The sequence below is a fragment of the Vulpes lagopus genome, chromosome 4 (genome assembly GCF_018345385.1).
Source record: "Vulpes lagopus strain Blue_001 chromosome 4, ASM1834538v1, whole genome shotgun sequence".
Classification (NCBI taxonomy): domain Eukaryota; kingdom Metazoa; phylum Chordata; class Mammalia; order Carnivora; family Canidae; genus Vulpes; species Vulpes lagopus.
The window spans coordinates 4907647-4935430 of record NC_054827.1 but is presented as its reverse complement, the minus strand read 5'-3'; the positions used below and the strand labels follow the sequence as shown (position 1 = coordinate 4935430).

Here is a 27784-nt window from a genome sequence, read left to right as displayed (position 1 = left end):
CAAGAGGTTAAGTGGGCCCAGGACCCAGGCTGTTCTCCTTGCAATGCTGTGTTGGGAGCGCCTTTCCCTCAAAAGGCAGGCTGAGCCCGTCCTAATGGGCACATTCACGGGGGCCATCTCTCTGCTTCTCCTATAAAACACTATCCCTCTGATCCATCCATTCATTGGTATTTCTGAATTTCGTTTCTGGACACTCAGTTTTCCAGAGGCCTAAAGGCCTACACGGAACACGGCTCAGACTTCCAGACTCACTGTGTTCGTTCCTTCTCGTAACTAATCCACTGGCCCTTCTGGTATGGATGTAATTTGCCTTGGTTCAGTGCCTTGAGCTAGCAGTGTGACATCTAATCCACAGGGGTCGGTCCACAGATGACAAAAAAGCTGAGCTAGTACATCCGTGGGACAAGATACGTGCTCAGTATTTGCCACACCTCCTGCATGATGATGTGATTGGTAAGGTACTGAGGGTACTGAGGGTACCGATGGTACTGAGGGTACTGATGGTACTGATGAGGGTACTGAGGATACTGAGGGTACTGATGAGGGTACTGATGAGGGTACTGAGGGTACTGAGGGTACTGATGAGGGTCCTGAGGATACTGAGGGTACTGATGGTACTGAGGGTACTGAGGGTACTGATGGTACTGATGAGGGTACTGAGGATACTGAGGGTACTGAGTGTACTGATGGTACTGATGAGGGTACTGAGGGTACTGATGAGGGTACTGAGGGTATTGATGAGGGTACTGAGGGTACTGAGGGTACGGATGAGGATACTAGGATACTGAGGGCGCTGAAGGTACTGATGAGGGTACTGAGGGTACTGATGACACTGACAGTACTGATGAGGATACTGAGGATACTGAGGGTACTGAGGGTACTGATGGCACTGACAGTACTGATGAGGATACTGAGGGTACTGAGGGTACTGAGGGCAGTGATGGTACTGAGGGTACTGAGGGCACACGCACAGCAACACGGCGTCGGGAGAGGCAGGAGGGGCGTCCTTACCAATGCAGAGGGGGGACGGGTAGTTCCAGCGACGGACGGTGCCCGGCATACACGAGATGTGGGAACGACCCTGTGTGAGAGAAAAGGAGGTAAGGCTCACAGAACCAAAGGAAGAGCGTGCAAAGTTCCGCTGCGAGGACGTCCGTACTTTCTGTGGTTCCCTTTATAAACGACACACCAGGCATCGTGCAACGTATTGCACTAACGTTTGTCCATGAATCACATACTTGGAATCAAGGTAGAAAAAAAACAAAACCCATGACCATTGTAATTCTTCTCGCTGAAACCCAAATCTTGCTGGGTCCCTCTCGGTGACTATTTGGGACATGCCCCTTTCCCTGCTCAACGGGATGGCTTGGGCGAAACACATCTTTTTTTCTATTTTTTAATCATCACAAGTTACGACTTTCGGTCTGGGAGGCTGTGAACACTAGGTACTGGTCCCGAGGAGGGAAGGTCAGAGATACGTAATGTGCTCACGAAAGGCATCTTCGCTTCCCCTCGTGCTTCCCGTTCACCCATGACTCACACGGGCCCACAGAGAACTGGGTCGGTTCCTCCATCAGAGAAGCAGGAGGCCTGATAGTCGTGTTACTATCACACAGCCTCACAAACTCCCAAATGATTGTGGCGGCAATAAAATTAATCCACATCGCCCACGGTCTCTTTATCCTTTAAATATATGAAGTTTTCAACTTTCAATCTTAAAAAAAAAATAAAACAAACCCGTCCTATTATATCCGGTTAATCACACAGCAGCAGGTTAAATTCTGAACATTTTGTGACGAAATCCCTCTCACGCTAGAAGGGAAGCCAGTAAAGAGCACCTCTGTGCAGACCATAGGTTTTTATTTTTTTTTCTTCCTTGGGCCTCGGTGGTCCTCTCCGCCCTGCGCGCTGATGCTGTGAGTTCCCACCTGCCGCCCACAACCGGCACAGAGGCAATTGGAAACAAATCTTTAGTTCATGCTAAATACTCGCGGGCACGATGGGGACGCATCAAACAAGAAGTTGCGCTAATGCAGTTACCAACGACAGACTGATTCCCCGGGCTCGGGAACATTTCATCCTCGATTCATCTGCCACAAAACTCATTTTCTCATACTTTCTGATATGTTAAAAAGTCATTACAGCAAAAAGAGGCTATATTTATTCTTAGAGAAGACATTCCGTGCAGTACGGCTCCTGCTAAAGTTCACGCTGGGTGTGCGCTCATTTTGTGGTCCGTTAAATTATCTTGAATGGATTTCTTCCTGAATTATGGAAAACGTAAAGTGCAAAGGCCTCCAAAGGCGGTTATAGATGCCTGCCCAGAGGGGAGCCATCGGTTACCAGCCCCGGTCAGACTCTCTCATGGATTTTGGCACAGACGTTTCATATTAGTGATTCCAGCTGAAATGTATACAATGGATCCAACACGAGACAGGACTCTATGTAGTTACTAGTTTAACATAAGGATTTTCATCGTTTTGTCTTGTAAAGAAGCACTGAAACCGGCCTGGGGAAGAGGGGAATCCAGGGTTCCGTCTGAGTGTCGGGGCTGGCACCCTCGTCCCTGGTCCAGGAGGCTCCCCGGGCGGCCACGTCCAGGCACAGCAGTGTGCGAAGTGTGCAAGGCACGCGGGTCGCCACAGGCGCTGTGCCTCCGGGTACATTAATGTGTTGACAACTGTGCTGCTGACACTAAGCAACTTAAAAAAAAAAAAAAACCGGGGCCCCTGTTTGGCTCCCGTGAAGGCAAAGCCAGCAGCTCGTGGAGTCAGCGCTGCTCCCGCCCCCCCCCGCCCCCCCCGCAGAAGGACAGAGGAAGAGCCTGGTTTGCATTTGTAACCGGAGCTAATGAGCGGGGCTAGGGCTCCGCAGGTGCAGGTACAGGTGCCACAGGTGCATCCCGGCCTCGTCCGCCAGCCCTGATTCAACAGCCCTTTGTAAGCGAGGACCCTACGGGACCCTCCTTTCTGTCTCCTTCTCTGAGGGCTGCAAAGGAGTCATTTGTAAAAGGTCCTCAGGGTAGCCGCTCAGCAACACCATGGGGGGTAGGAGGCGGCGAACACCCCACAGAGAAGCAAGGATTGACGTGTGGGAGTGTGTTTTTGAGTATAAAGCAAGTAAAAAAAAGGGGGGGGACATACTAATGGCACATCCAAGTAGACTGGTGCGGGGGGGCTCCCTACAAACAAAGCCCTTGGGCCGAGCCTTAGAATTCTCCAGACCGGAACACGGCTGGGATTTGCCTTAAACGGTCAGCTCAGGAGGCTTCGGGCACTTGCCCACCGACGTGCTCCGGGCCTGAAGGTGCGGGAAAGGCCCTGCGGGGTGGGGGGCGGGGGGCGGCAAGCGTGGCTCTGGGGCCCGCACCACCCGTGCCTGTGCCCCGGGCTCCAGCATGGACGGTGCCCCGGTGCCGGGAAGGACCTCCCTGCGGTCCCCACGCGCCGCCGTGTCCTCTGCGACTCTTGCCTGCTGCTTTCTTTCCCACACTCATCTGTTAAAACTTTGCTACAGAACTGTTGGAGGACAGAACTAAGACCTTTGTCCTTAAAATACAATCCGCTTCAACGTGGTAATGAGCGTTCACCCAAAAAGGTACTCTATTACCCGAAATAAACGAAGGTAAGACACATAATTAGGCGTGACTATTCCTACTGGCCGTTGTAGCCTGCGCGCTGAGATCACCGACATCGTCGCTGGCAGCGGCAATCGGAGCCATCAGGCCACGCGACCCCGAGACGCTGTTTCGCCAGTGCACTTGTTTATGATCAGCCCGGAAAACACAGTAACGGAAAAAATGATGAATGTTGGTACACATTGGGCTATAAAAGTCTGAAAAAACTTTTATACAAACTTCTAAAAAACGATGGAGACTCCTCGATAGTCCCCGGAGTGACCTGGGCACCGCAGCACCTGCTAGAGAAGGTAGCAGACGGCGACGGCCCCACCGCCATGGGCCCTGCGGGACACACTCAGGGCTCAGGGCGTCCCTCGCACTGGAGGCCACAGGAGCGCCATGAACGCGACTCATGTCAACACTCTGTGCCTTAGAATTTCATCTGCATGCTCACGGGGGGAACATACGTCTGGAAATAAAATAATTACGAAAACAGGGTGCGGAACTGCGGAAGAGAGCTTTGTCATCAGGAGTTATTTCCACGCTATAATGAACATCAGGAGCACGCGTGGCTCCGTGTGACGACTTCGATTTGCAAACAGCAGGAGAGCAGCTAAAGCAGCTCTCTGGGTGCAGCTCTCTGGCACTGGCGTCCCCGAGCCGCCCAAGGATTCCCGCGCCAACCCTCTGTATTCCCGACACTCAGAAGGAAGGTACCTGCAAGGTGTACCCCGGTTCACACTGAAAGGAGAGCACATCGTTCACCATGTACCGGTCTCCGATTTTGATGCCATTGCTGGGAAGGGCTGGTTCTTGGCACGCAGCGAGGCCCACGGCTGCAGAAAGGCAGAGACACGGGCTTAGGAAGCACGTAACATAAACGATATTCCTGGTTTTTTGAATAATAAAACAGTTCTTTCCCCTGTTGCTCTCCTCCTGACGAAGTGAACAACGACCTTGATTATTTCTCTCGTTGTCCTACCAATGAGACATCAGGGGACTTTAGGTCAGTTATTACCTACCTCCTGACCATGACTACATTCCACATCCAGCACGAGTCAATCAAGGTTCTCCTTAAACAATACAATGGCCACTTCCACGTTCCCCGTTGCACACTCCAATGCCGACACATGCACACTTCAGAAGGGCCTTTAGGGTCACGTTTCTTTTGACATGCAAGACCCATGACAGTGCTCTCCTGCTGTTCTTCAAGCAGAGTTGTCCATCTTTTTTTTTTTAAGATTTTATTTATTTATTCATGATGGACATAGAGAGACAGAGAGAGGCAGAGACACAGGTACGGGGAGAAGCAGACTCCCTGCGGGGACCCTGACGTGGGACTCGATCCCAGGACCCCGGGATCATACCCTGGGCCAAAGGCAGCTGCTAAACTGCTGAGCCACCCAGGGATCCCCTAGAGTTGGCCATCTTTATGAACAATTTTAAGTGTGAATCTGGGAACTCTACCCTTCCAGAAAAACATAACACGAGAACAAATATTTTATATATATATATAAAATATATAGTATATATATATGTATAATTATATATATAGAGATTTTTTTTTCTCTCTCTCTCATTTAAAGACAACAAAATTCTCAGTGTTCTCAGTAAACAGGCCAATATTTACAGATCCTAAGGCTATAATCAGGCACTTTTCTTTATGGGATTGCCTTCAGTTAGGGCACTAACAATTTTTTTAATGTATCACATAATACTGGCACTCAGCCTAAAATATAGAGAAATTAGTGAGTTAGCAGAGATACCTCTCCATATAAACCCCATAGCACAGACAGACAAAATAGGCAGCTATGGTGTTTTATAGAATACAAAAATGCATTTGAAATGATGCTAAAGGCGTGGGGATTGCAAATAATCCTTTTCATCAGTGTGCTACGTCCGATCTCATTCCAGGTTACCCGGGACTGATGGGTTTTGCAGGGTAATGGATCAGGAAGGACATTCGAGCAGCCCAGCTTAAAATTCTCCATGTGACCTTGGACGTACACTTGAGTTCTGGGTCATGACACTAACAGGAATGAACTGGTCAGATTAGTGAACTGATTGGGGCTGGGGACTCCGGGTGATATGGCTGAGATGGGGAAGCGGGGGTCGCCTTAATCAATGCAGAGGCAAAACCTGGTAGGAAATGGAAGAACAGGTCTAGGCAGGGCCCCCAGCTGCGCAACTGTGGGTCCCAGGGCAGAATGAGGGTGCGTGTGGCTTGCCCTGCACGCAAGGCCATGTCCACACCTGTGGGCTGGCACATCTCTGCTCCTGTGCACACCCCGCTGTCCCATCAAACTCCACTTAAAAACACGCAAAGGTAAGATTACTAAGGGTTCCCAGAGGGGCTCCAGCAAGTGCAGTGCTTCTGAGAGCAGGAGTCAGTGTGAGGCCACATGGTTCCCACTCATGCATCAGGCCTGGATCCGGATTAGAGATCCTGCATGGGCAGCTCGTGGGGAAACCACACGTGCTGAAGACGGCCTATTGTCATCCTGGATGCTCTATGTTGCTCTGATCCTGACCCCCTGTGTCTGAGATTAAGGAAAGGGCAGAGCGAAGTCAGATTAACAGGTGGAGTTCCCAGGTACAGGTATGTATGTAAACCCATCTCTCAAGCCCAGTGCTAAATTTCTAGACAGTTGGGCTTTATATTTATAGATGATAACGTTACTAAATACACAAAAATACAATCACTTAGGGCTTTACCTTGTTTTGTTAGTATAAGTCTAATTTATGTTTTTCTTAACCCTAGAATATATATTTTATTTAAAATTCACCCTTTCTCTTATCACAGCTTAACAAGATCACCTACCACCTAGCACTAATTTTTTATTTGCTCCTGGGGGGGGGGCGGTTGGGACTTAAAATACCTTTGGTATAAATTTAATTACAATTTGAAATACTAAAAAGCCGATTTATACTGATGCCACATCATCATTTTGGTATACTTCAAGAGCATTCAGAGACCAGAGACTATTGATAACCCAAAAATGTTCAAAATAAGCTGATAACATATTTTGAAATTTAAAAAAATGCAATAAGTAATTCAAAATTAAATTCTAGTTATGAAACACCCATCTCTTTACATATATGATATAATAGGCTTTTACCTAGTGTATTTGTTTAGTACATGGTGATTCGTATGCATTTATTATAGTTAATTCATTTTCGTTTCTCCTTTCTTAAATTCTATGTGTAAATCTCATTCATCCTCTGGAAAAAATAATAACTTGCAGTTATCCGTACCTATAGGAATTACAATATATTTTCTTAATAAACTAAAAACATACAAAAGTCCTTTTAATCAGGATTTGATGTGATAAGACTCAGGAAGCAGTTTTATGCAGACCCAGATATTTGAACTGTAGACAGGACACATCTTCCTCATTCTCAGTGTCCCTAGGTCTCCAGTAGACGGCAGATGTTAACAGCACTAGGATATCCGGTATCTCTAGGGACGCTTCCTAGTAATAGCATCTACTTATATTTACATATAGACAAGTAAAGAAGTGATTGATACGATCATCCACAAGTATTTGTTGAACTACCCTGGGCTAGAGCCCGACTATGATCCATACATCACGTTTCTCTCCTAATGATGCAGTGCCGCCGGCAACACAGTCAAGTCGCAGTGAAAACAGTGGATCTGTGTCATGAGTGGAAGATTCTTATTTTTGGGTTTAGGAGAAAACCAAGATTCTAGCAGAGGGGAGAGTTAAAGGTGTGGCAGATTCAGACCCCCAAACCAGCTGGGTTTGAAATGCCTTCCCAGGCAGCCGTGTTCACACACAGAGGAGCCGCACCATCTCCTGTGATTCCAGCATCAGGGTAAACTGTCTAGAGAAAGAGCAACCCTGTGCATTATGGGCTCAAATAGGAAAACGGAGAAGGAGGGGGAAGCAGCCCCAGAAATGCTGGTAACAATATGAGGCAACAAGTTGTCCCTTAGCGGACAGAGCAATGGGCTTTCTGACCAGTAGGGGACAGAAGGAGGAGGTAAGCTGAAGGATTTTCAGTACAGAGAAAGGTCAGATTATTTGCATGTGCTCATTATGCTAATCAGCGAGAAATATAAAGAAGATAGAAGAAGGTAGGAAAATAAATATGAGCAGGAAGGAAGGTCAGTTTAAGTCCATACGTGCATATATCATCACTCTTCATGACACCTAGAAAGAAAAGAGTTTTAGAAGAAAGTTGTTGGAGCAAAACTGATTTTTAATGGTAAGTCATGGGTAATGGTAAGCATCACACCCGTGACAGTCAGTCATAAAGCCGGTCGACTAAAAAGTATTGATTTAGACACAGAACGAGACACGTTGGAAGAGCTATACAAATAACAGAACTTCTCTAAAATGAAGTTGTGATACAAAACCATCTGGCAGGAAAATTCAAAATTAATTTTTCCAAAGGAGAGACATCTGGTAGGGTATATTGCCATATTGTAAGCAAAAGTTTTTATAGAAAATATTTCTAGGTTTTCAATGTACGGCATATTTACATTCTATACCATAAATGATGAAACAGCAAATGCTATAAAGCTAGGTTTCTTTACAAGGTGGTTCATGAGCCACCTGATTCTGAACCATGAGGTATCCTGATTACATGTGATAATGAAGGTAATTGTTGAGTGTTCTAAAGCTTTAGACCTATTGCTATAAACAAGCAATGACACAGGAGAAATATTTTATGTAGCTTGGCATTTGTACCATATCAGCCACAGATGTACATTCTAACACTTTCACATGTAAAAATGTGTGGACATTTTGAAATGCGTTGATTTATAAAGTTGGGATTAGATGTAGAAGGCAGCCAAAAAAGTATTCCCCATGTGTCTACCCTGAGAGGGCAAAGAATATTAAAAAAAAAAAGCCATTAAAAAAGACAAGTATCCTAGTTTGATCAAAACTACAGCCTAATGGCATTATCTACCACTGACCATCAAATGTGGAAGTTATGAACCAGAAAATAACAAGTAGCCTCATGGAGTCTCTGGAAGGCATTATAACCATTATCCTAAATTTATTAGGTAAACCAGAGAATGCTTTGCTAAATCTTGAAAATGAAAATAATTTTGAAATCCATGATAAACATGCAATGATTGTCAAATGTGGGGAGCAGGAAAAGTGAGCTTGTGTAGACATAGTTGAGACAACGCTGAGCATTTTTTTTTTTGTCAACTTGGCATTGTCCTCATTTTGACTGGCATAATGTATGATTTTCAAAGTTCACAACTTAAAAGAAAATAAGTATGTTATTCGAGCTGCACTGCTCAAAACAATAATCAAGATAAAAAAACACAGGGGAAAGCAGACCTGAATGGAGAGATCACTAGAGCTGGATTAGCTGACAAGGGCAAAGAGGTCAAAGAACATTTGCAGATCTGTGAGCTTTATTAAATACTAGGTAGGTCATCAGCAGCACTATAGGGGTACATGGGCTAGTCCTTAATATGGAAAAGAAAAAAATAGGCCCATATTTTTGGAAACTAAATTAGTAGTAACTAGAATTTTATCCACACAAAACTGGTGGATAAAAAACCTTTCTTTATGTGCACTTGGGAAGATATATCCTAAAACAGAAGTGTTACTGATAGTCCCTGTAAACCCATAAATCAAAACTCGCATTAAAGGTCAGACACTGTATTGGAAAATAGGTGAATAAAGACATCACACTTTCACTTAGGGAGATGCCATGGGAGGTTGACAATCCATGAAATAAATGTCAGATGCCATGATCACATAGGCATAAACATAACAAGTGTCACCCTGCACATTCAGACTTCTCCATTACATTGTTTTATGAGTCAATACATCTCCATGACAACAGAGTGTGTATAGAGAAAACTCCATAATTAATATAACAGCAACTGAAGTAAAGAAAAGAAACTACTTTTTAAATCATTGTCTAAGTGATTTAGCATGTACGTGGAGCTAAAAATATTTTCTCTTATCTGTAAACTGTGGGCATGTTAAGTCCACATAATAAAGGTTTTCTCTATTCTTCCCATTTAGTAGATCATAAGGATTCTTTAAAGCATAAGGGATTGTGTGTATAGGGTCAAGGGAAGTCAGAGCATAAATTTGGGGAAATAGAATATTTTATCTTTCTCAGAGATTTGAAAGTATTATAGTATATTAAGGGCACAGAGGAATCCTGCAGAGATGAATCCTCTTCAGTTTTATTTGAAGGATTTCCAAAATGTATTTGATTACGGGACCATTTTGGTCTGCAGACTCCCCATGAATAACACAGGACAGCAGTGTCCTGCAGAACACTGTGAGGAGCACTGATCTTGTCCAACATCCTCATTCATGGAGAGAGGGAAAGTAATTTCTGCAAGTTCACAAGGCCAGGAAACGGCCTCACCGGGCTACACACTCTGCCTTCTGAATATCAGTGAATTATGTGCCCCATCACCACACGGCAGAGCTCTGTTTACATATCAAAGTTAAGATTGCTCCTGGTGCTGCAACTTGCTCAGTTTCCCCAATTAAACCATAGGCTCCAGGGGAACACAAACTGGCTCCTTCTTCCTCGTTAGTGCAATAGGCTGGATGTTTGGGTGTCCCTCAACCCCCAAAAATGTGTATGTTGAAGCTCTAGTCCCCAAGGTGGTGGTTTTTGGAGGTGAGGTCTTTGAGAGATGATTAGGTTTAGATAGATTCATGAGGGTGAGACCTCATGAAGGGGTTAGTGCCCTTATGTGAAGGGAAAAAGAGACCTCTCTCCACGCACACACTCTAGGACAGGCCATGTGAGCACACACTGAGAAGGTGGCTGTTTACAAGCCAGGAAGCAGACTGTCACCAGGAACCAAATATGCCACCACCTGGGTCTTGGACTTCCCAGCTTCTGGAACAGTGAGAAATAAATGTCTGTTGTTGAAGCCACGCAGTTTGTGGTGTTTTGTTATAGCAGGCAGAGCTAACTAAGGCAATCTGTACATAGCATGCACCTAGCACATGGCCTAGACTAAGCATGTATATGTTTATTGAATTGATAAATGGATAAAAAGCTAACAAATTATGGCAAAATGACCATAATTACTAAATAAAAATATTTTAGCTGCTAAATAACATGTTCTCATACTTTCCATTAATAAAGAATAAATGCTATGAAAATTAACCATCCCTAGTGACATATTGCTAAACATCCTCTCACATGCAGTGAAAAGAGAAGCATTCTGTCTAATGTAGGATCTTTAGTAATGTGTATATGGATGATTTTTTTGCTTTTCTTCATGATGAGAGTGATCACTTAAGCTAAAACTGTGCCAGTCTTCTTTGACATAGAGATATTTATTACAAATTAAAGAAATTTTTTCCAATTAAAATTTTACTAGGCACACATATAGTTCAGAAAATCAGAACATTAAAATGTCAATTTTATGTCAATTTAAATGTCAAACCTTACACTTGAACTTAACCTCAATTACATAAAAATAATCTGACAGTAACCACATTTATTGTCTTTTCTAGGGCTTCTGAATAAAAGGTCAATTATATAAATTATATATTTAAAATGATAACAACGACAATAATTTCTTAAAGTATCTTAGATTGTTTAATTTATATATCAGGTAGATTAATGGGAATACTTATTAAATAAAATATAGACATTTAATACGTGTGACTATATGTAGATATACGAATATTTAACACATGATTTTACATTAATATGTTTTTGCTTTTTTAAAAATAAGCAAATACAAAATATTCAGATTTAATTGAAATTCTTAATATTCAATAGGCCAAATAATCAGATTAACTGACCGAATCAAGGAACTTATTGAAAAATGTATTTTTAGTAAAATATACTGATTATTTTAGTTATCTTTTCCTTGGCTTGGTGTTATATAACATGATTTAGCAAACAATGTCCCTTGAGCCAAACCTGATCATGTTTGTTTCTTTCTGTACTGACTCCTTTTATTAGTCCTGAAGTTGAATACATTTCCTCTGTCCCTTTACAAAAAGATATTGCTGACTCATGTTTATTAGTATTCAATCATCTCCTTAAGTTGTATACTAAACACTTTCATATAGATATTTGATCATTGTAAATCTACATTTATGGTGTTGATTACTATAGAGACTTAAGGAAACATTACAGATTAATATGAATACTCTTACACAAAAATATCTGTACTGTCAGAAGTCTATGCAAATAAACCATATACATAATAAGATAAATGTGAAAAAAAATGATATGTGGCATTTTACTTAAAATTTAGCTAGCATGGTTTCAAAAACTCTACTCATATCATTAAAAACAAAACAAAACAACTACAACTGTGTACAAACATTCAGGCCAAACATACTATTTGTTAGAAGACTAAGAAATTGGTAGCACAATAATAAAGTAAAAGAATATTTTAAAAAATATTCTCTGCTTTTTGAATGATGTGAATTAAAGTAACTAGTCCTTCAACTGTTTAGCTTATATTTAAAAAAAAATCATCAAGTCTAGGAGTAATGTCTCAAGATGGCAAAATAGGAATCCCTAGAACCTTCTTCCCCAGTGGAGATACCAACTTAACAACAATACAGACAAATTGCCCTTGGAAAAAATACAGAAACCAATTACAAGGTTCCTGAACCCCAGAGAAGCAAAAGCCAACTGCATTGAAGTTGGTTGGAAAATTCACGGCCAAGGATCTCCTCCATGACACACTGAGCATGACTAGAAGGAAAGTCCCAACTCCTGAGTTCTCCCTGTGAAGGGAAAGAGAACAGTGGACCATGGATCCAATATTCTGACTTTTTAGAGAGCTGCCCAAGAGACTGGTCTCTCTTTTGCTTGAATCTCAGGGCTGTTAGGAACAGATGCAAGGTTGGTGCCTGAGAACAAAGGCAATACACGTGGAACACATTGGAATCCACAGTACTGTAGATGGGAGTGAAGGGGAGCTCAATCTGAGAGGCCCCAGCAGCAGGCAGATCTACAGGGAAGCTCCTGATTAGCAACCAGCAAACCTCTCCTGATGCACGTACAAGCCCACAGAGTACACATCCTCAGAAAGCCCTAAGCATTCTCTGGAATATCTCATTGGGCCAACTGCTGAAAGATACCCCTCTATAAAACCAGGTTCCAGTAACTGGGAGAGGTGGCTGATGTTTAAAATGCCAAAGTTGAAACAGAAATTAAAACCACATACAAAGAAATAGGAAAAGTGGATTAATCAAAAGGTCAACTTAAATCTTCAGAAACCCACCCTAAAAGATGGAAATATGAATTACTAAACAAAGAATTCAAAATAACCCTAATTAGACTGCTCATTAAATTATAAGAGAATGCAAATAAACCACTCAAGAAAAAGATACATGAACAAAATAAAAATATCAATAAAGAAACCATGAAGAAAGACCAAACAGAAATTCTGAAGTACAGAATGCCATAACTGAATTGACAAATCCACTAGAGAAGATCAACATTAGACTTAACCAAACAGAAGAAAGAACCAGCAACCTTGACGAAGACAGGCCGTTTAAAATTATCAAGTCAGAGGGGAATAAAAGGGAATTATAGAAGACCATCCAGCAGAACAGTATGGGCATTATGGGTATCCCAGAAAGAAGAAGAAAAGAGAAACGAAAGTAGAGGATCTATTTGAAGAAATAATGGCTGAAAACTGCCCAAATCTTAAGAAAGAAATGGAGAAACCAATTAAAGAAGCTCAAAAAGGTTCAACCAGGATAAATCTAAAGAAACCTACATTGAGACACATTATAATCAAACTATCACAAACAAAAACACAAAAATAATATGTTTTTTTGTTTTTTTCTCTTGAAAACAGCAAGAGGAAAAAAAAAAAACTCTAATGTTCAGGGAGCCTCCTATCAGACTGCCAGTGGATTTTTTTTATCAGAAACCGTGTAGACTAAATAGAGTTAGGGAAAATTACAGTGCTAGCTAAATGTTTACATTATAAAAGAAGGAAAATCTCGAATAAATAATTTAACTTTTACACCTCAAGGAACTAGAACAAGAGAGTAAGCTATATGATCAAGTAATCTCACTTTTGGGTATATATATTCAAAAGAATTCAAAGCAAAAACTCAAAGAAATATTTGCACACCAAATTTTACTCAATATTTGTAGCATTACTCACAATACCCGGAAGGTGGACGCTCCAAATGTCCACTGACGGAAGAAAGTGCAGTATTTACATACAACGGAAGATCATTGAAACTCTAAAAGGAAATTCCATCATAGGCTGAAATATGGATGGCCCTCAAAGACATTTTGCTAAGTGAAATAAGCCAGGCCCCAAAGGACAAATAGCGTATGATTTTACTGTATCTAAAATAGTCAAAATCACAGAAACAGAAAGTAGAAATGGGGCTGCCAAGGGCTGGAGGGAGGAGAGAAGGGGAATTACTGTTTAAGCGTATACAGATCTGCAAGATGAAAAAGTCCTAGAGATCTGTTGTGCAACACTGTGAATATATATGACACTCCTGAACCACACACTTAAGAGGTTGTCAGCTTAAAGTTATATATTTTTAAGCCACAGTAAAAAATAAGGAGTGGGGACAAGTATGTCAGGTGTCGAGTCAGACACGTGACACCGTGTGAACAAGGCCCCCTGACTTGTGCCTTCCCTACCACAGCACGGGCTCCACTGCATTTCAGTTTCCTTGTGTGCACCCCTCTCATTCTCTGGGAAGACCTCCTTCCAATGAGTGACTGTGATCCTCTAAGAACTAGCAGAGTCTTACTCAATATAAGTTTTTAACAAATCCATGCATAATGTGCATCTGCAGAAAATGAGAAACTCTTTACAAATAATATTGTTCACACAGAAGAGTGAATCATGAAATTTCCATTTTCAATGGACTATCAAAAACCAGATATGATCACAGATCTATCCCTTGTATCTCTTTAAGTTTTTTCCCCACCCCCCCCCACAACTGGACATTATCACCTAATAATTGAATCATGTGAAAACAAACAAATGAGCCAACACAATTTATTAAGTTCTATATGGAGATTAAAGAAAGGAGGTGTGGAAGATGGGTGATATTTCCTGGGATCCCAAAGAACTAACAGTCTAGTTGGGTTTAAAGGCCATAAAGAACAATAATACAAGGAAAAATGTGCTGTAATTGAAGCATGTGGATAATCAGTGCTAAATAAAAATAAAAGTCAAACAAATGAACATGGATTGACATAGTGAGGGAAGGCTCTGCAGCGGGGGGAGACTGAGTGGCTCCTGAAGGAAGTGGGAAGACGGATCTCCGAAAGGCAGAGAGAAGTGGGGGAGAGGACATGGGGGGGGGGAGGGAAATCCCTCACATGAAAATGATAATTTACACCGTGTATTTGGTGGACTATAACTGACCAAATTAAATGGCTTGAGGGAAAACGGTGGGTGATAAAACCAATGGCCACATTAGGCAGAGGCGCCAGGGTAAGGAGGCGGAGGGACGAACGTTGTGACCAAATAGACATTTGGGCGTAAATCTGGGTACGGTGTTGGGCTGGAAAGGAGCAGAAACAGAAGGGCCAGTGGAAAGTTAGGGCCATCGTTCAATGCGAAGAATGAGAAGAATGTCAAGATTTAGGGAAATACATATTTTTAACTGAAAAGCACACCAGTGACGTAAGGAGGAAGCGCTCGAAAGGCCTCCTTGCGGACCAGAATCCTACAAAGCAGCACATGCCACCCTGGGGGAATGAGGCGAGCGCCTGCTGGGAGGGGACCCCTGTGGCTCGTTGTGGTTTCCTGAAGGGGCGTCAGGAAGAGACAACTCTGAACAACAGACGGAGGGAACCCCAGAGTTTGGGGCGCGGGAAACAGCCCTGCGTCACTTCCTCTTCCAGAACCGCTTCCCTTTCTAACACCCAGAACTCTTCTCGCGTCCACTCCCCTGTGTCTAGAGCTTTGATCCAAAATCTGAGAGGACTGGGCTTCTCCTGAATGATTAGCCGTGGTTGGCCACGTCATAGAGCCTCCCCCGTCATTACTTGGTCAAGTTCTAGCCTCTCTAGTCCTCAGTGACTTACCGTGGAAAAAATGGCAAGACCAGCAAGATAATAGATAAATCTTTTAAGTTTTACCATCCAAGGGATGAATTTGATAAAATAATATCATGAGTTTTAAACCAGTAAGAAGATCCTGAAACCAAAGAAATGATTAAATAATAAAAAAACAAATAATTATCATGTGGCCACTACTTTTCAATAAAGCAATATACTTTTGCATGTGGGTCCCTTTGGGAATATTTCTACAAGGACGAAAATGCTACATTTACCCATTATGTGGGCAGAGAGGATCTATAAGTGTATAGATAAAGCTAGTTTAAAACCCAATGCCTATTTATCATGTAATTTTTCTAGAGTTGAACTCAGAAATTCACTGTTGCTCAATCATTTTGCTTTTCTTTAACACTCACAGCCTCAGTTAAGCAGTGTAGGGTTTAATGAAAGAGAGCACCCTCCAAAACTAAACGATCGATAAAATTATAATGTAGGCTGCAAAAAGAAAAGCCAGTTCCTTGTCATTCTCAGAAATACGTGGATTCACAGGCCGGTCTAGAACCAGCACATATTTTAATCATGTTTTTCCTCCATTTATGTGCAACCTCACATCACAGGAGTCCGTGATAAAGAGAAAACTCTTGTGGTAGAGTGCGAGGTAATAGCCTGTGAACAGACATTCGGGTGAGAAAACCAGTCGCACCAACAACTAACCCACAACTCAGCAAAGACAACAGAAGAGCTGAAAAGACCAAACGGCTTTCGTTAGCAAACTTTATTCACCCTACAACTTCTTAAGTGTTTTAATCATAAAATTGGTAAACATCAAACAGAACAGTCTGGGTCACTGCAAAAATTAAATTTGAATAAAACTTCCTTCTATTTCTCTATTGCTCGTTTACATGAAAATTAACTAGGCGTATTTCCAGAACTCTGAATATGTTTGGGGTGGTGTGATCGACTCTACGGAGAAGTCACAGCTTACGTCCCACCATCTTGGCAAATGACACTCAAATCAGATATATTTTTTGAGGCCAAACTCTAGGACCTTCTGATGCCCCCTTTATCTGACTCTCTATGTCCATCCAAGATGCCATCTATCCTGTGTACCATCCCCATCTGGTCCTTGTCTCCTCCCAGGTCCCCTCCCCCAGAGAACCACATCACCCTCCCTGGCTGCTGCAGAGCTGCTTGCCTGTTGCAGATGTCCCTCTACTGTTGCCTCACACCCCATACCACCTGGTCTCTACTCAACAGCTCAACCTGCTTGAAGAATACATCAGACAAGGCTACCTCCCTGATGAGAACCTTCAATGACTTCTGATCGCCCTTAGAGGAGCATCCTGGGCTACAAGGTGCCAGATATTGTCCCACCTGCTCACTCTTGGATCTTATCTCTGCCTCTCTTCTGACTGTTCACACTGCTCCTTTGGCTCTAGACTTGTTTTCTTCACTTTCATGAGTGTGCTGGGCACACTTCCACCCACGGTCACCAGGACAATATTCTCCTTTGACTATGATGCTTTTCCTCAAGTGTTTTTCTGTGGCTGACTACCGCTCATTCTTCCATCCTTCCTCCAAGAAATATTTTCAGTCTAAACCAGAGCGCTGCCATCATTTTGCACATCAGGAATCCGTTTATTTTCTCCAAGGTACTTAGCACAATCTGCAACCACCACAGACACTTCAGGTTTTCTCATTTATTATGCCTGCCACTAGAATGCAAATTCTCCATAAGCGGAGCCCACACCTGCTTGTCTCCCCACGACTCTGTCTATGGAGCCTAGAGGACAGAAGAGAGCATATAAGAGATGCACAAATGATTCCTGATGACTGCAGGGTTGCCCACCATTTCCTTTAGGAGGAACGTGGATGAGGGAAGGGGGGAGCAACGATCACCCAGAGATGAAATTAAGGCAAATCTGCAAATCTGTGAAAGCCACTCCAAATGGGAGAACCATCAAACACACAAGCAGTCTCAAATGAGTCACAAGGGCAGATGTACCACATGACAACTGCTAATTGGAAACCAGGCTCCTTTTCACGCGAGCGACTCTCTGAGTCACGAGCAGCATGGGTAGCAGATTGATTTAATTGATTTAATGATTGATGATTCTCTCAAGTAGCAAGCAGGAGGCTGGCTGATGAATACACGTTCTGCTAAGACACACCTCTTAGAGAAGAGGGGGAACAGCAGGTGACACTCCATGGATGTAATTTTAGGATGAGTCCTCAGTCCTATACATTCCACTCTTGCCCCTTGGCAAATTTAATGTCTGAGATTCCAAAGACTACAGAGAAACTTTCTTGCAATCCCTTCTTGATCAGCTGAAGATGCATGAGATTAAGGCACTTAGGTTGCACCTTTCACTTGTAAAAATGCTGAAATATCCCAGGGAAGAAGAAAGTGTTCACTCGTTATCAGTTTTGTGGGTGTTAGTGTGTGTCTTACACTCAGCTCCAAATAAAGCTGGGATTCTCCTGTCACCACGGCAAGTTTTGGCAATGTTGAATGCCTGAAATGATTTCCTAAGAAAGACTGCATATTTTCAGGAGCATCTTTGGAATTCCCTGTGATGTAAAATGAAAGCCAGGATTTATAATACAGATGACCCCTTGCACAGCACAGGTTTGAACTGGGTGGGTCTACTCCCATGCAGATTCTAAAAGAAATAAATACAGTACAGTACTGTAATTGTATATTTGCTTCCTGATGATTTTTTAAATAATATTTTCTGTTCTTAAGCTGGCTTGAATGGGAAACAGTACAGTGTAGTACCTGATGCATATAACATGCAAAGCACGAGCTAATTGACTGTTTGTGTGATCAGTAAGGTTTCTGGTCAACAGGAGGCTATTAGTTAAGTTTTGGAGGAGTCAAAAGTGACATGCGGATTTTCACCTGCTCAGGAGTTGGCACCTCTTACCTCCACATTGTTCAAGGGACAACTGTACTTTAAATACTTCTGTGGTCCTTAGTACTATCAAAACTTAATAAAAACAAGGAAGGTCTTAAGAATTATCAATTGATGTGGCCCAAAGCAGTATTAATAGGATTTGGGGAGGCATTCCTTGCTCGCCAAACTAAAAGTTAATCAAGGGTCCCAGGAGATGCTTTGAAATAAGAACATTTAGAAAAAAAAATATTATGGATCAACAAGTGATAAATACAGAAATAAACACTAAAAGGGGTTTAACAGAAAGGGATTAAAATGATTGCTTCATTGTACAATCGAACAAGTACTGGTTTACACCATGTTCACTTGGTGGGAAGCAGTGAGCTCTAATCTCTGTACACAGAATGAAATCTCTGTAAACACCCCCAGGGTTATATTGAGGCTCTATCTTATTCACTGTCTCAGTTCCTGCAAATTTATTCACGCCCATCATCATTCAAGTTGAGAAAACCTTATTAGTCTTAATATAATATTACAGTGCCATTAAAACATTCACTAACAATTTCCACCTATTTATAATAATCATTACAATCACAGAGGGCTAATTGAAGTTGTCAATATTTAACTGTGATAGTATCCAACTAAAAATGTTTAGTACTTTTGATTTGCAAAACACTCAGTGCATTTTCTAGAATTTCGGTCTCTAGTTTGTTCTTTCTGAATTCCTGTTTTGAAAAGGATACACCAAGGAAATGAAACATAGCACTACTGAGTCACTGAAAACAAGCATGAAGGAAATTAATGCAGTTAACTATATTAGGTTCTCAACATTATTTCAAAAACTGATACATCACTGTCGTGTAAAGTTCACTTCTGCATTTTCTAGAAAGCAGTCTCTCTTTTTAAATGTTCCATCCTTTTTAAAAAGAAAATTATGTCAGTAAATTGTTTCTTTTTTGCTTGTATTGCCATAAATTCAAAGCTGGATTTAATGCTGAATGATAGCAGTTGTATGTATTGCAAGATACCTGACATTTATACAGGAAGCAGAGTAGCTTCCCTGTCTCACATGCCTCCCAGAGGACAAATGTCATATCGTACAGACTCCAGAAATATTTTGTTAACCAACTAGGTTTCTCAATAGTGAATCTCGGTAGGAAAACAAAACAAAACCAAAATCAGAGCAAAACAAACAAACAAACAAAAACCCTCACAAACTCTTGAGAAAAGCAGTGAAATAAAAAAGCTTGGACACATGCATTATTTCGGTGCTGTTTTGACTGAACGCCGTATATGAGAACTAAGGAGGCTTGCATGATTGCAGCAGCCTTGCATTGGAGGTCAAGTCACTCACGGGTTTATCATGTTAATGTGGGATAGATGCATTCCATGGGGTATTGTATATTTCGTTGCAGAATTAGAAATTAAATATCTTCCAATTTAGCAAGACAAAAACAAATATAAACTGAGCCATACTAATGGTCTAATTTAATAGAGAAGATTTCTTTTAAAAGACTTATTTATTTATTCTAGATAGAGAGCATGTTGCATGCATGGGAGTGGGGTAATGGGCAGAGGGAAAGGGCATATTCTTTGCCCAGCATGGAGCCCACTGTAGGGCTAGTTCTCGGGACTCTGAGATCATGACCTGAGCTGAAATCAGGAGTTGGACACTTAACCAGCTGAGCTACCCAAGTGCCCCTCCATAGAGAAGATTTTAATCATGAAAAATATGATTATTAAAAACCACATGTATATGTAAAAATCAGAATAAACAGTTTCTATTCAATAAATTTCTAAATGGGAAACAGTACTAAATTAGATGGGCTTATACTCTGTTAATAATATATTTAATGTAAATATATATTAAATTTAATTCTATAGTTTATCTGTAAATACTTCTGAGGTTTTTTATAGTTATGATGAATCCTATGTTACTACACTGCAATTATGTGTGTGTGCTACATGGATCATAGATATAGATAGATAATTTCTTTTAAAAATGAGGATTTAAGAAAAGTTTCTCCATGGTTAACCTAAAAAAATTTGGTTATTCATATATTTATCTTTGAACAAGTGGACGCCCATAAAAGAATTTCCACTTCCACTTGGGATACAGACATTTGAAAAATAAAGCACTTCTTTCATTTTAATAATGAGAAAAATCTAAAAAAAAAAGAAAATCTAAACTGTAAAGTCATAACTTCTCTTGAAGTCATCAGAGATGAGGTTGCAGATACCGTGCTGATGGCAATTCCAAAGAATAGCCAGTTCCAGAAGATACAGGACATGGAAAGTATCTCTGTGACAGAATGTGGTACAAAGAGGACCAACACCTACACTTAGGAAAGAACAAAACAAACCAGCTAACATCCTGGCACACTGCAAAGTCCAGGCACCGGGCTCAAATAGCTCAAGGATCCAGACAGAGGGGTGTGTCCTTCCTTCCACAGGTGATGTAGAGAAATGTTGGGGGTAGAGCAGGAGCCTGGAGGGAGCCCCCAGACAGTATTCCCATGGAGAGAAGGGCATGGACTATCACATACTTCCCTGAACCCCTCACTTGGAAGTAACAATAGTGTTAAACTCCTAGGGAAGAGGCAGAAAAATCTGTAACCTCCAGGACACAGGAAAAGAGGTACTGTAGCTTGGAGAAGGTAGATGGAAAAAGAGAATCGGTATCCAGGTTGCAGAAGGAAAACCAACACGAGCTTAATGCCCTCTACAGATTCCAAGGTTACGGTCTCCTAGCACTGGGGACAGGGAGGGAGAGTGGGGATGCTGAGAACGTGGCGCCCCCAAGTGCTGACTCTCGGGGTCTGGCCTTGGCTGGAAGGGAAGAGCAGCACAGCCGATGCCAGCATGAGCCCAGCACAGAGTGACAGGTAATGGCAGTCTACTGGGAGGGGGAGAGTTTGGAAGGAGGGGAGACGACCTCTTCTGAAAACATGACTAAGGATGACTGGCAGCCAAGGTGAAGCACCACCACTGAGAAGCAGCCCTGGAACTCAGCACATGGTGCTGCGGGCTCGCCATCAGGAAAATCCAAAGTGCACTGCAAGCAGCCACAGCAACGGGACTGCAGCCAGCTCAGCTGGGGGCCGAGAGGCCTCAGATCCTTAACAGCAGTGGTGTGCCCATTTCTAGGCATTAGTATCATGAAAAGCATTCTCTACCACTCGACTCAAGGTGTCCAGGTTTATTTATTAATTTATTTTTATTTATTTATTATTATTATCATTATTATTATTTTGGTGTCCAGGTTTAAAAACGTTTTGAGACACACAAAAAAAGAAAAAGCAATCCTTTGTCTAGAGATAAAGTGACAAAGCCAGATGCAGAACATACTCACAGGATGGGGATTTTAGACAGGGATATTGAAATAACTATAAAAAATATGTTAAAGAATCTAGAGAGAAAGTTGGCATGTGCACAGAGACGGAGTAATGATTGTAGAGAGATGGTTATAGAAAAAGTCAAACGAAAATTCTATTCAGTAGGAGGATGACCCACAATATCGGAGATGAAGAGGTCTTCTAATGGGCTCCTTAGGGGAGGCGACATGGCTGGGGAAGCACTCAGTGGATTTGAAGAAGGGATAGCAGCAATCACACCAACCAGAAAGCAAGGGGAAAAAAGTGAATAAAAAGAAGTGAGCACAAAGAAGTGAGAAGCAACGTCCAACAGTCTAACCTACATGTGAGTGGAGTCCCTGAAGAAGCCAAAAGGGATGCGGAGGAGTCAATATTTGGGATGTCCACAGCCAAGATCTGTTTGTCACTAACAGACGATGTTGGAGCAGAGATCAGAGGATGCCAAGAATGTCAGGATGACTGGGCATCTACATGCACTCGCCCCAAGACACATCATAATTAACCTTCTGAAAATAAAATGTGGAGATAAAGTGTCGCAGAGAAAAGAGACCGTGTCTACAGACATAAGGAATAGTGGGTTACCTCTCATCATCAACTAGGAAGTGAGAAGACAAGGGAGGACACCTGCCATACTGAAAAGGAAGAAACTTTCAACCCAGACTTCTGTACCCAGCAAGATATCTTTCAAAAAATGATGGTGAAACAATGACATTTATTTTTAAAGCAAAAGCTGGGAGAATTTATTGTCATCAGAACTACACTGCAAGAAAGGCGAACGATCCTCAGACAAAAACTGGGATGAATCCAGAGACATAAAGAGCTCCAAAGATGCCAGAAGCAAAGGTGGATATAAGATATTTATTTTTCTTATTTTCTATTTACTCTAAAAGATCACCATTGTAGTAAAGTAGTAGAAATATAAAAACCAAAAGTAGTAAAAATGTTTTGTGGGCTTTATAGCAGGTAAAAATAAAATGCAAGACAACACATACCGTAAGGGATGGAAAGCAGATATTAGAAATACACACTTGTAAGGCTCTTTTACACAAAATGACATAATATCATTTGAAGCTAAGCTGTGCTAAAATACTGAAGATGTATCTTTTAAACTCAAGACAGATCATCACATTTTTAAGAGGTTTATCTAGTCAGCCCATAGTGGAGATAAATTGAAGCAATAAAAATATTCAGTTAAACCAAAAGCTGGCAGGAAAAGAGGGGAGAATCCACAAAATACAAATAAGACAAAGAGAAAGGTTCTATAACAGGGCACATGACTTCAATCTTATTACCTCTTCTCCCACCAAATCCCACTGAAGTCAATAAACCCATGTCAGATAGATCATGTGTATCAATAAACAATCTGCTCTCTTCGTGTTGACTTCCAGGGTCGCTGCCGCCATGTTGTTCCTTGGCAGCAGGTCCATGCTATGTTCCCTCAGCTCAGACTTTGTAATTTCCAGGGTAAACCGGTATCGTCACCATCTGCATACATCTTTATGGTTTCCCGATATTTTGCTAGTTTTGTTCGGTTTTGGGAGTTTGTCTGAAAAGAGCCCAGAGCAAGGGTGACACCCGTGTCCTTCTACTGCGTAACAATGTCAAAGGTCCTATTCAGAAAAATGATGTAGAAGTTAGGACAGCTGGCTTGGAGAACTCATGAAGCTCTCAGTGATGCTGAGGGTTTGAGCTCCTACCCAGTCACGCGAGAGAACCTAGCTCATATGTGTCAGATCAGACCTTCCTACAATCACTTTGAAATCATTAACATTTTATAATTCATCCCTTCAAATGAAAAAAAAAAAATGTCTGTTTTCTGTTTGGGAAATTCCTATTGGTGCTCATGCAGAATGCTGGACTGTGATGGTTACCAGGGTCTAGGGGCTCCTTCCCACTGAGGAAAGGGAAATTCCTCAGACAGCAGCTGGTGTGGACCAGCCAGAGCAGCTCTGTTTTGGGGTCCGGGCAAACCAGCACACAAGCTCCTCTATCTCCAGTGTGTCCCCACCTGCTCCTGACCCTTGGGGTCACCATCTGTAGAACATAGCAGTGCTTGCTGCCTCTCTGATAGCTCACTGGGATAGCTCACTGGGATGCTAACGTTAGGGCATACGTTAGGGCTCGGTAAAGGGCCTTCATGAAGCGTCTTGCATTCCGTGGGTCACTAGCAGTGTGACTACGGCCTGTGTTCGTCCTCCTTAAGACCCGGGCGCACCTAAAACTAGGGCTTTTCGCGGACACGTGAGTAAGGAGCTGTCACACGTTCAGAGCAGGACCTGGCATAGAGTGCTTGTGCTTTCATTGTTTTTTCTTTTTTTTTTAGATTTATTTATTTATTTATTCATGATAGAGACAGAGAGAGAGAGGCAGAGACAGAGGCAGAGGGAGAAGCAGGCTCCATGCACCGAAAGCCCGACGCGGGACTCGATCCCGGAACTCCAGGATTGCGCCCTCGGCCAAAGGCAGGAGCTAAACCGCTGAGCCACCCAGGGATCCCCTCGTTGTTTTTAATTATTATTTCACGGATATCAATTTTAGTGACAAATCCGAATTGCGAGGGCTGCAGATTGACATTACTTATTTTGAGGTCGATGGAAAATATGTCAACAGGTTAAAAATATTAGACAATCTTTTGGGAGCTCAATTCAACAGTCCTTAGACTGTTTGATGTTGGCCTTAATGAGATTAATTCTACAAACACATGATGTGACCCATATTTTAAACTCTGGCCCAAAGCATTAAAACAGGGAAATGAGCAGGACGTTGGGAGGACATGTAGGACACGGGAGATACGGTAATAGCTTTGGAAAACAATCCCTCAAAACAAAGGTTAACAAATGAAAACGTAGCATTATGTGTGGCTAACTAAAAAGTAAATATACTGAGTAATTAAGCGAGGCCTTGGATTTTTAAACAAGATTCATTTCAGTGAGAAATACCTTAGTCTTTCTCTCCTAATGAAGTGTATTGGTTGGGAACAAAGTGGAAAGTAGATAATTATATTGTTGAAGCTCTACGTGTACATAATAGTAACTGCAGCCTAATTATTTTACTCGCACCTCTTTTTATAAGAAATGAGTGAAAAGCCCGGAATCCACAAGATGAGTTTGAGGCAAAGAGGTAGGAGCATTCATCATTTGTAACACGGCTAAAAATATTAGTGAATTTATTAACACCGTCATAAATATGGTCGATGGTTCCCTATCTACAGATGTTCACAAAATGTATCAAAGTAGCAGATTTTTTTTCCAGACATTTCCTACATAAATAACATCCACAGTATCATTTCACACTGTCACCAAAGTAGTCCTATTCAAATAAATTGGAATAAACTTGCATACAAATGCCTGTAATAAGTAGGGAGATTTAACTGAAAGGAGAAACAACCCTGTGGTTTGTGTCTGGTTCGGAATATTTATCATCAGCTGGAAATCGGGCCTTTCAAAAACATGCATGCATTTACATCCCAGCAAACTGTTTATCTCAATTCAAAAGATCACTTATTAAACCTGATCCATGTATTTGCTTATTTGCAGCTGCTTATTAAAGAAGATGAATATCAACATTAAGCATTTTTAGTGCTTGAAAACATGTCCTAAAATAAACCTGACGCTCATTGGAAATTCTTATTTCATTTTTGCCAGGTTTACCTGCATAATCGAACGCCAAAGAAGATTTGCGCCTTTGACCTTTGCCAACCCATTTATCAGACTATTAGCTCACTCGCACATTCATTTTTAAAAGGTTAGCGTCTCCTTCGCAATACCTCCTTCCAATTAAAATGAATAACACACGAAGCAGCCGGCGCGTGGGGCTCCGTGCTAGGTCTGCGCCGCCAGCCTCGGCGTCGAGGAGCGGAGGGGCCCGAGGACCATCATTTGTCTGGAAATTAGGATTTTCTAGGTTTCAGGATGGGAATATGAACCTGTGCTATCACAGGGAAACCAGAAACAGAACAGACGGTTACGCTTTGTGCTTTGTGACAATTATGCCAGATACACGTGCATCTGCCAGTTACTCCAGACACTAGCGTGTGTGTCTCCTCGGGAGTTTGTTTTTTTACGATTTCATATTTCATAGAGATTTCGTGTGACCCACATTCATGCAACTTTTTTTTTTCATGCAACTTTTAAAGCAGTTTCTGAGCCCTAACGCTTCCCTTGGCAAAAGTGGGGGATTCAGGTTCGCATTCAGGAAGCTCCGCGGGGGACAGGGAGGCCAGGTGGGGAGAGGGGACCTTACTCTTGTATTCCAGGTGGAAGCCAGCAGCGGCCACACTGATGTCGGACTGGAAGTGCAGGTAGAGCTGGTTGGAGGTGCTGTTCAGGAGCGCAGGGACCGTGGTTCCTGCAAGACACACAGAGGCACAGGTCACACCACAGGTGCACGCGCTCCTCCCGAGAGCAGGCCGGCGGGTGTGGGTCCTGGCCTGCAGGCCCCCTCTGGGTGCCCCCGTGTCCTGGGAGCCCTGGCCTCGCCCCTGTGCACCCGGGCCTGCTCTTGTCCCATCCGGCGATGTCTCACGCTGTCTCTGCTCCCCTCCAGCTGACGGGACAGCTACGATCACACAGTGTGGGGACACACAAGGTCTTACATGGATCTTGCACTGGCTTTTCCACGTTGCATTGTCGGTTGTTTTTGTTTTTATTTTTAAAAGATTTTATTTTTGTATTTGAGAGAGAGAAAGCACATGCACAAGCAGGGGGAGAGGGAGAGGCGGAGGGAGGAGCGACTCCAGCTGCGCAGGGGGCCCCGGCGGGGCTCGATCCAGGCCGGGCTCACACCCTGAGCCCCAGCAGCCGGCTGTGGCCCCGCGAGCACTTTGCTAGAGCCAGCTGCGCCGAGGGTGACCGGCATGTCAGGAGACAGATGCTGCTTCCCAGCGGAACCCCAGCGGGCCAGGGCCTAGCCTGCCTCCCCGCCGCCTGCATCCTGCACCCTAGACCGTCTTCGGCCACGGATTCTGCTCATAAATGTCCTTTGTAGACGGGCTGAAGGACCTGTGTCCTGGGGACTCGGGGTTTTCAGAGCTCCCCACCCACCGAGCCCGGCCCGGCAGCATTGGCCAGCGAGTCCCCAACCCCGGCCCAGGCTGGGCTGGCGGGGGAGCGGTGCACACGCGGCTTGCTGACTGTGTGTTTGCACACGGCCGTGTAGACTGTTCCGGAAGCTGCAGCTCCCGAGAGATTCGGGGCCCGCCTCCATCCACCTCCCTGCCGTCAACGGGGGCTGGCTCCCACACGGGACCCGCCCAAGAACCGCAGGTGCGCAGGGGACAACGGGCCTCGGGAGTGTTGGAAGGTTCAAGCCACCTGGGGTTTGGTCTCGGGCCGACACAGAAGCCGCTTCTGGGCCCCAGGCCCGGCCCACTGCTTGGCCTGAACGCCCGAGCGCTCAGGCTCCCGGGGGACCGACGGCGGGTCATGGGCCACGCTCCCAGGAGGGCAGGCCAGACTGTGTCCCAAAGGGGCAGTCATCTTCCCGGGGAACGCCCCCCCCCTGCGGGCACGCCCAGGCCACAGCAAGGGACCCGGAGGCAGGAGGAGGAGGAGGAAGTGCGGCCAAGGCCACTGACCCCCACTGGCCGACCGAGACCCACACACGTCCAGACAAGGCCGCCCACCAAGCCCGGGGCTTCCCCGCTCCGGTCACGCGTGTGCTGCGGGCTGCCTTTCTCACGCCGGTATCACTCTTCTGACCCAAAACCCGTTGTCTGCTCACTGTCCTATGTTTTGAGACTTTCACTCCAGCATAGTTAGCACACAGAGCTACCCTAGCCGTGGGTGTAGACTACAGGATTCCACCATCCCAGACGCGACACACAGCCCTGGCGAGCCTTTCAGCAGGTGCGCTGCCAGCGCCAGCCCCTTCTGCGGCCTCAGACCGTGTTCCCAAGAAGACGG

General features: G+C 43.4%; 1 protein-coding gene across 1 annotated transcript in view; it reads right to left on the bottom strand.

The window, feature by feature from the left end:
- The window catches only part of CSMD1 (CUB and Sushi multiple domains 1), a 1877909-nt gene that overhangs the window by 179602 nt on the left and 1670523 nt on the right, over nucleotides 1–27784 (bottom strand). Inside the window, exons 37-39 of the mRNA XM_041753151.1 lie at nucleotides 26124–26228; nucleotides 4337–4455; nucleotides 1012–1081 (exon numbers count right to left, since the gene is read on the bottom strand). Of these exons, the coding sequence (XP_041609085.1) occupies nucleotides 1012–1081; nucleotides 4337–4455; nucleotides 26124–26228 (294 nt within the window). The remainder of the gene's footprint in view (nucleotides 1–1011; nucleotides 1082–4336; nucleotides 4456–26123; nucleotides 26229–27784) is intronic.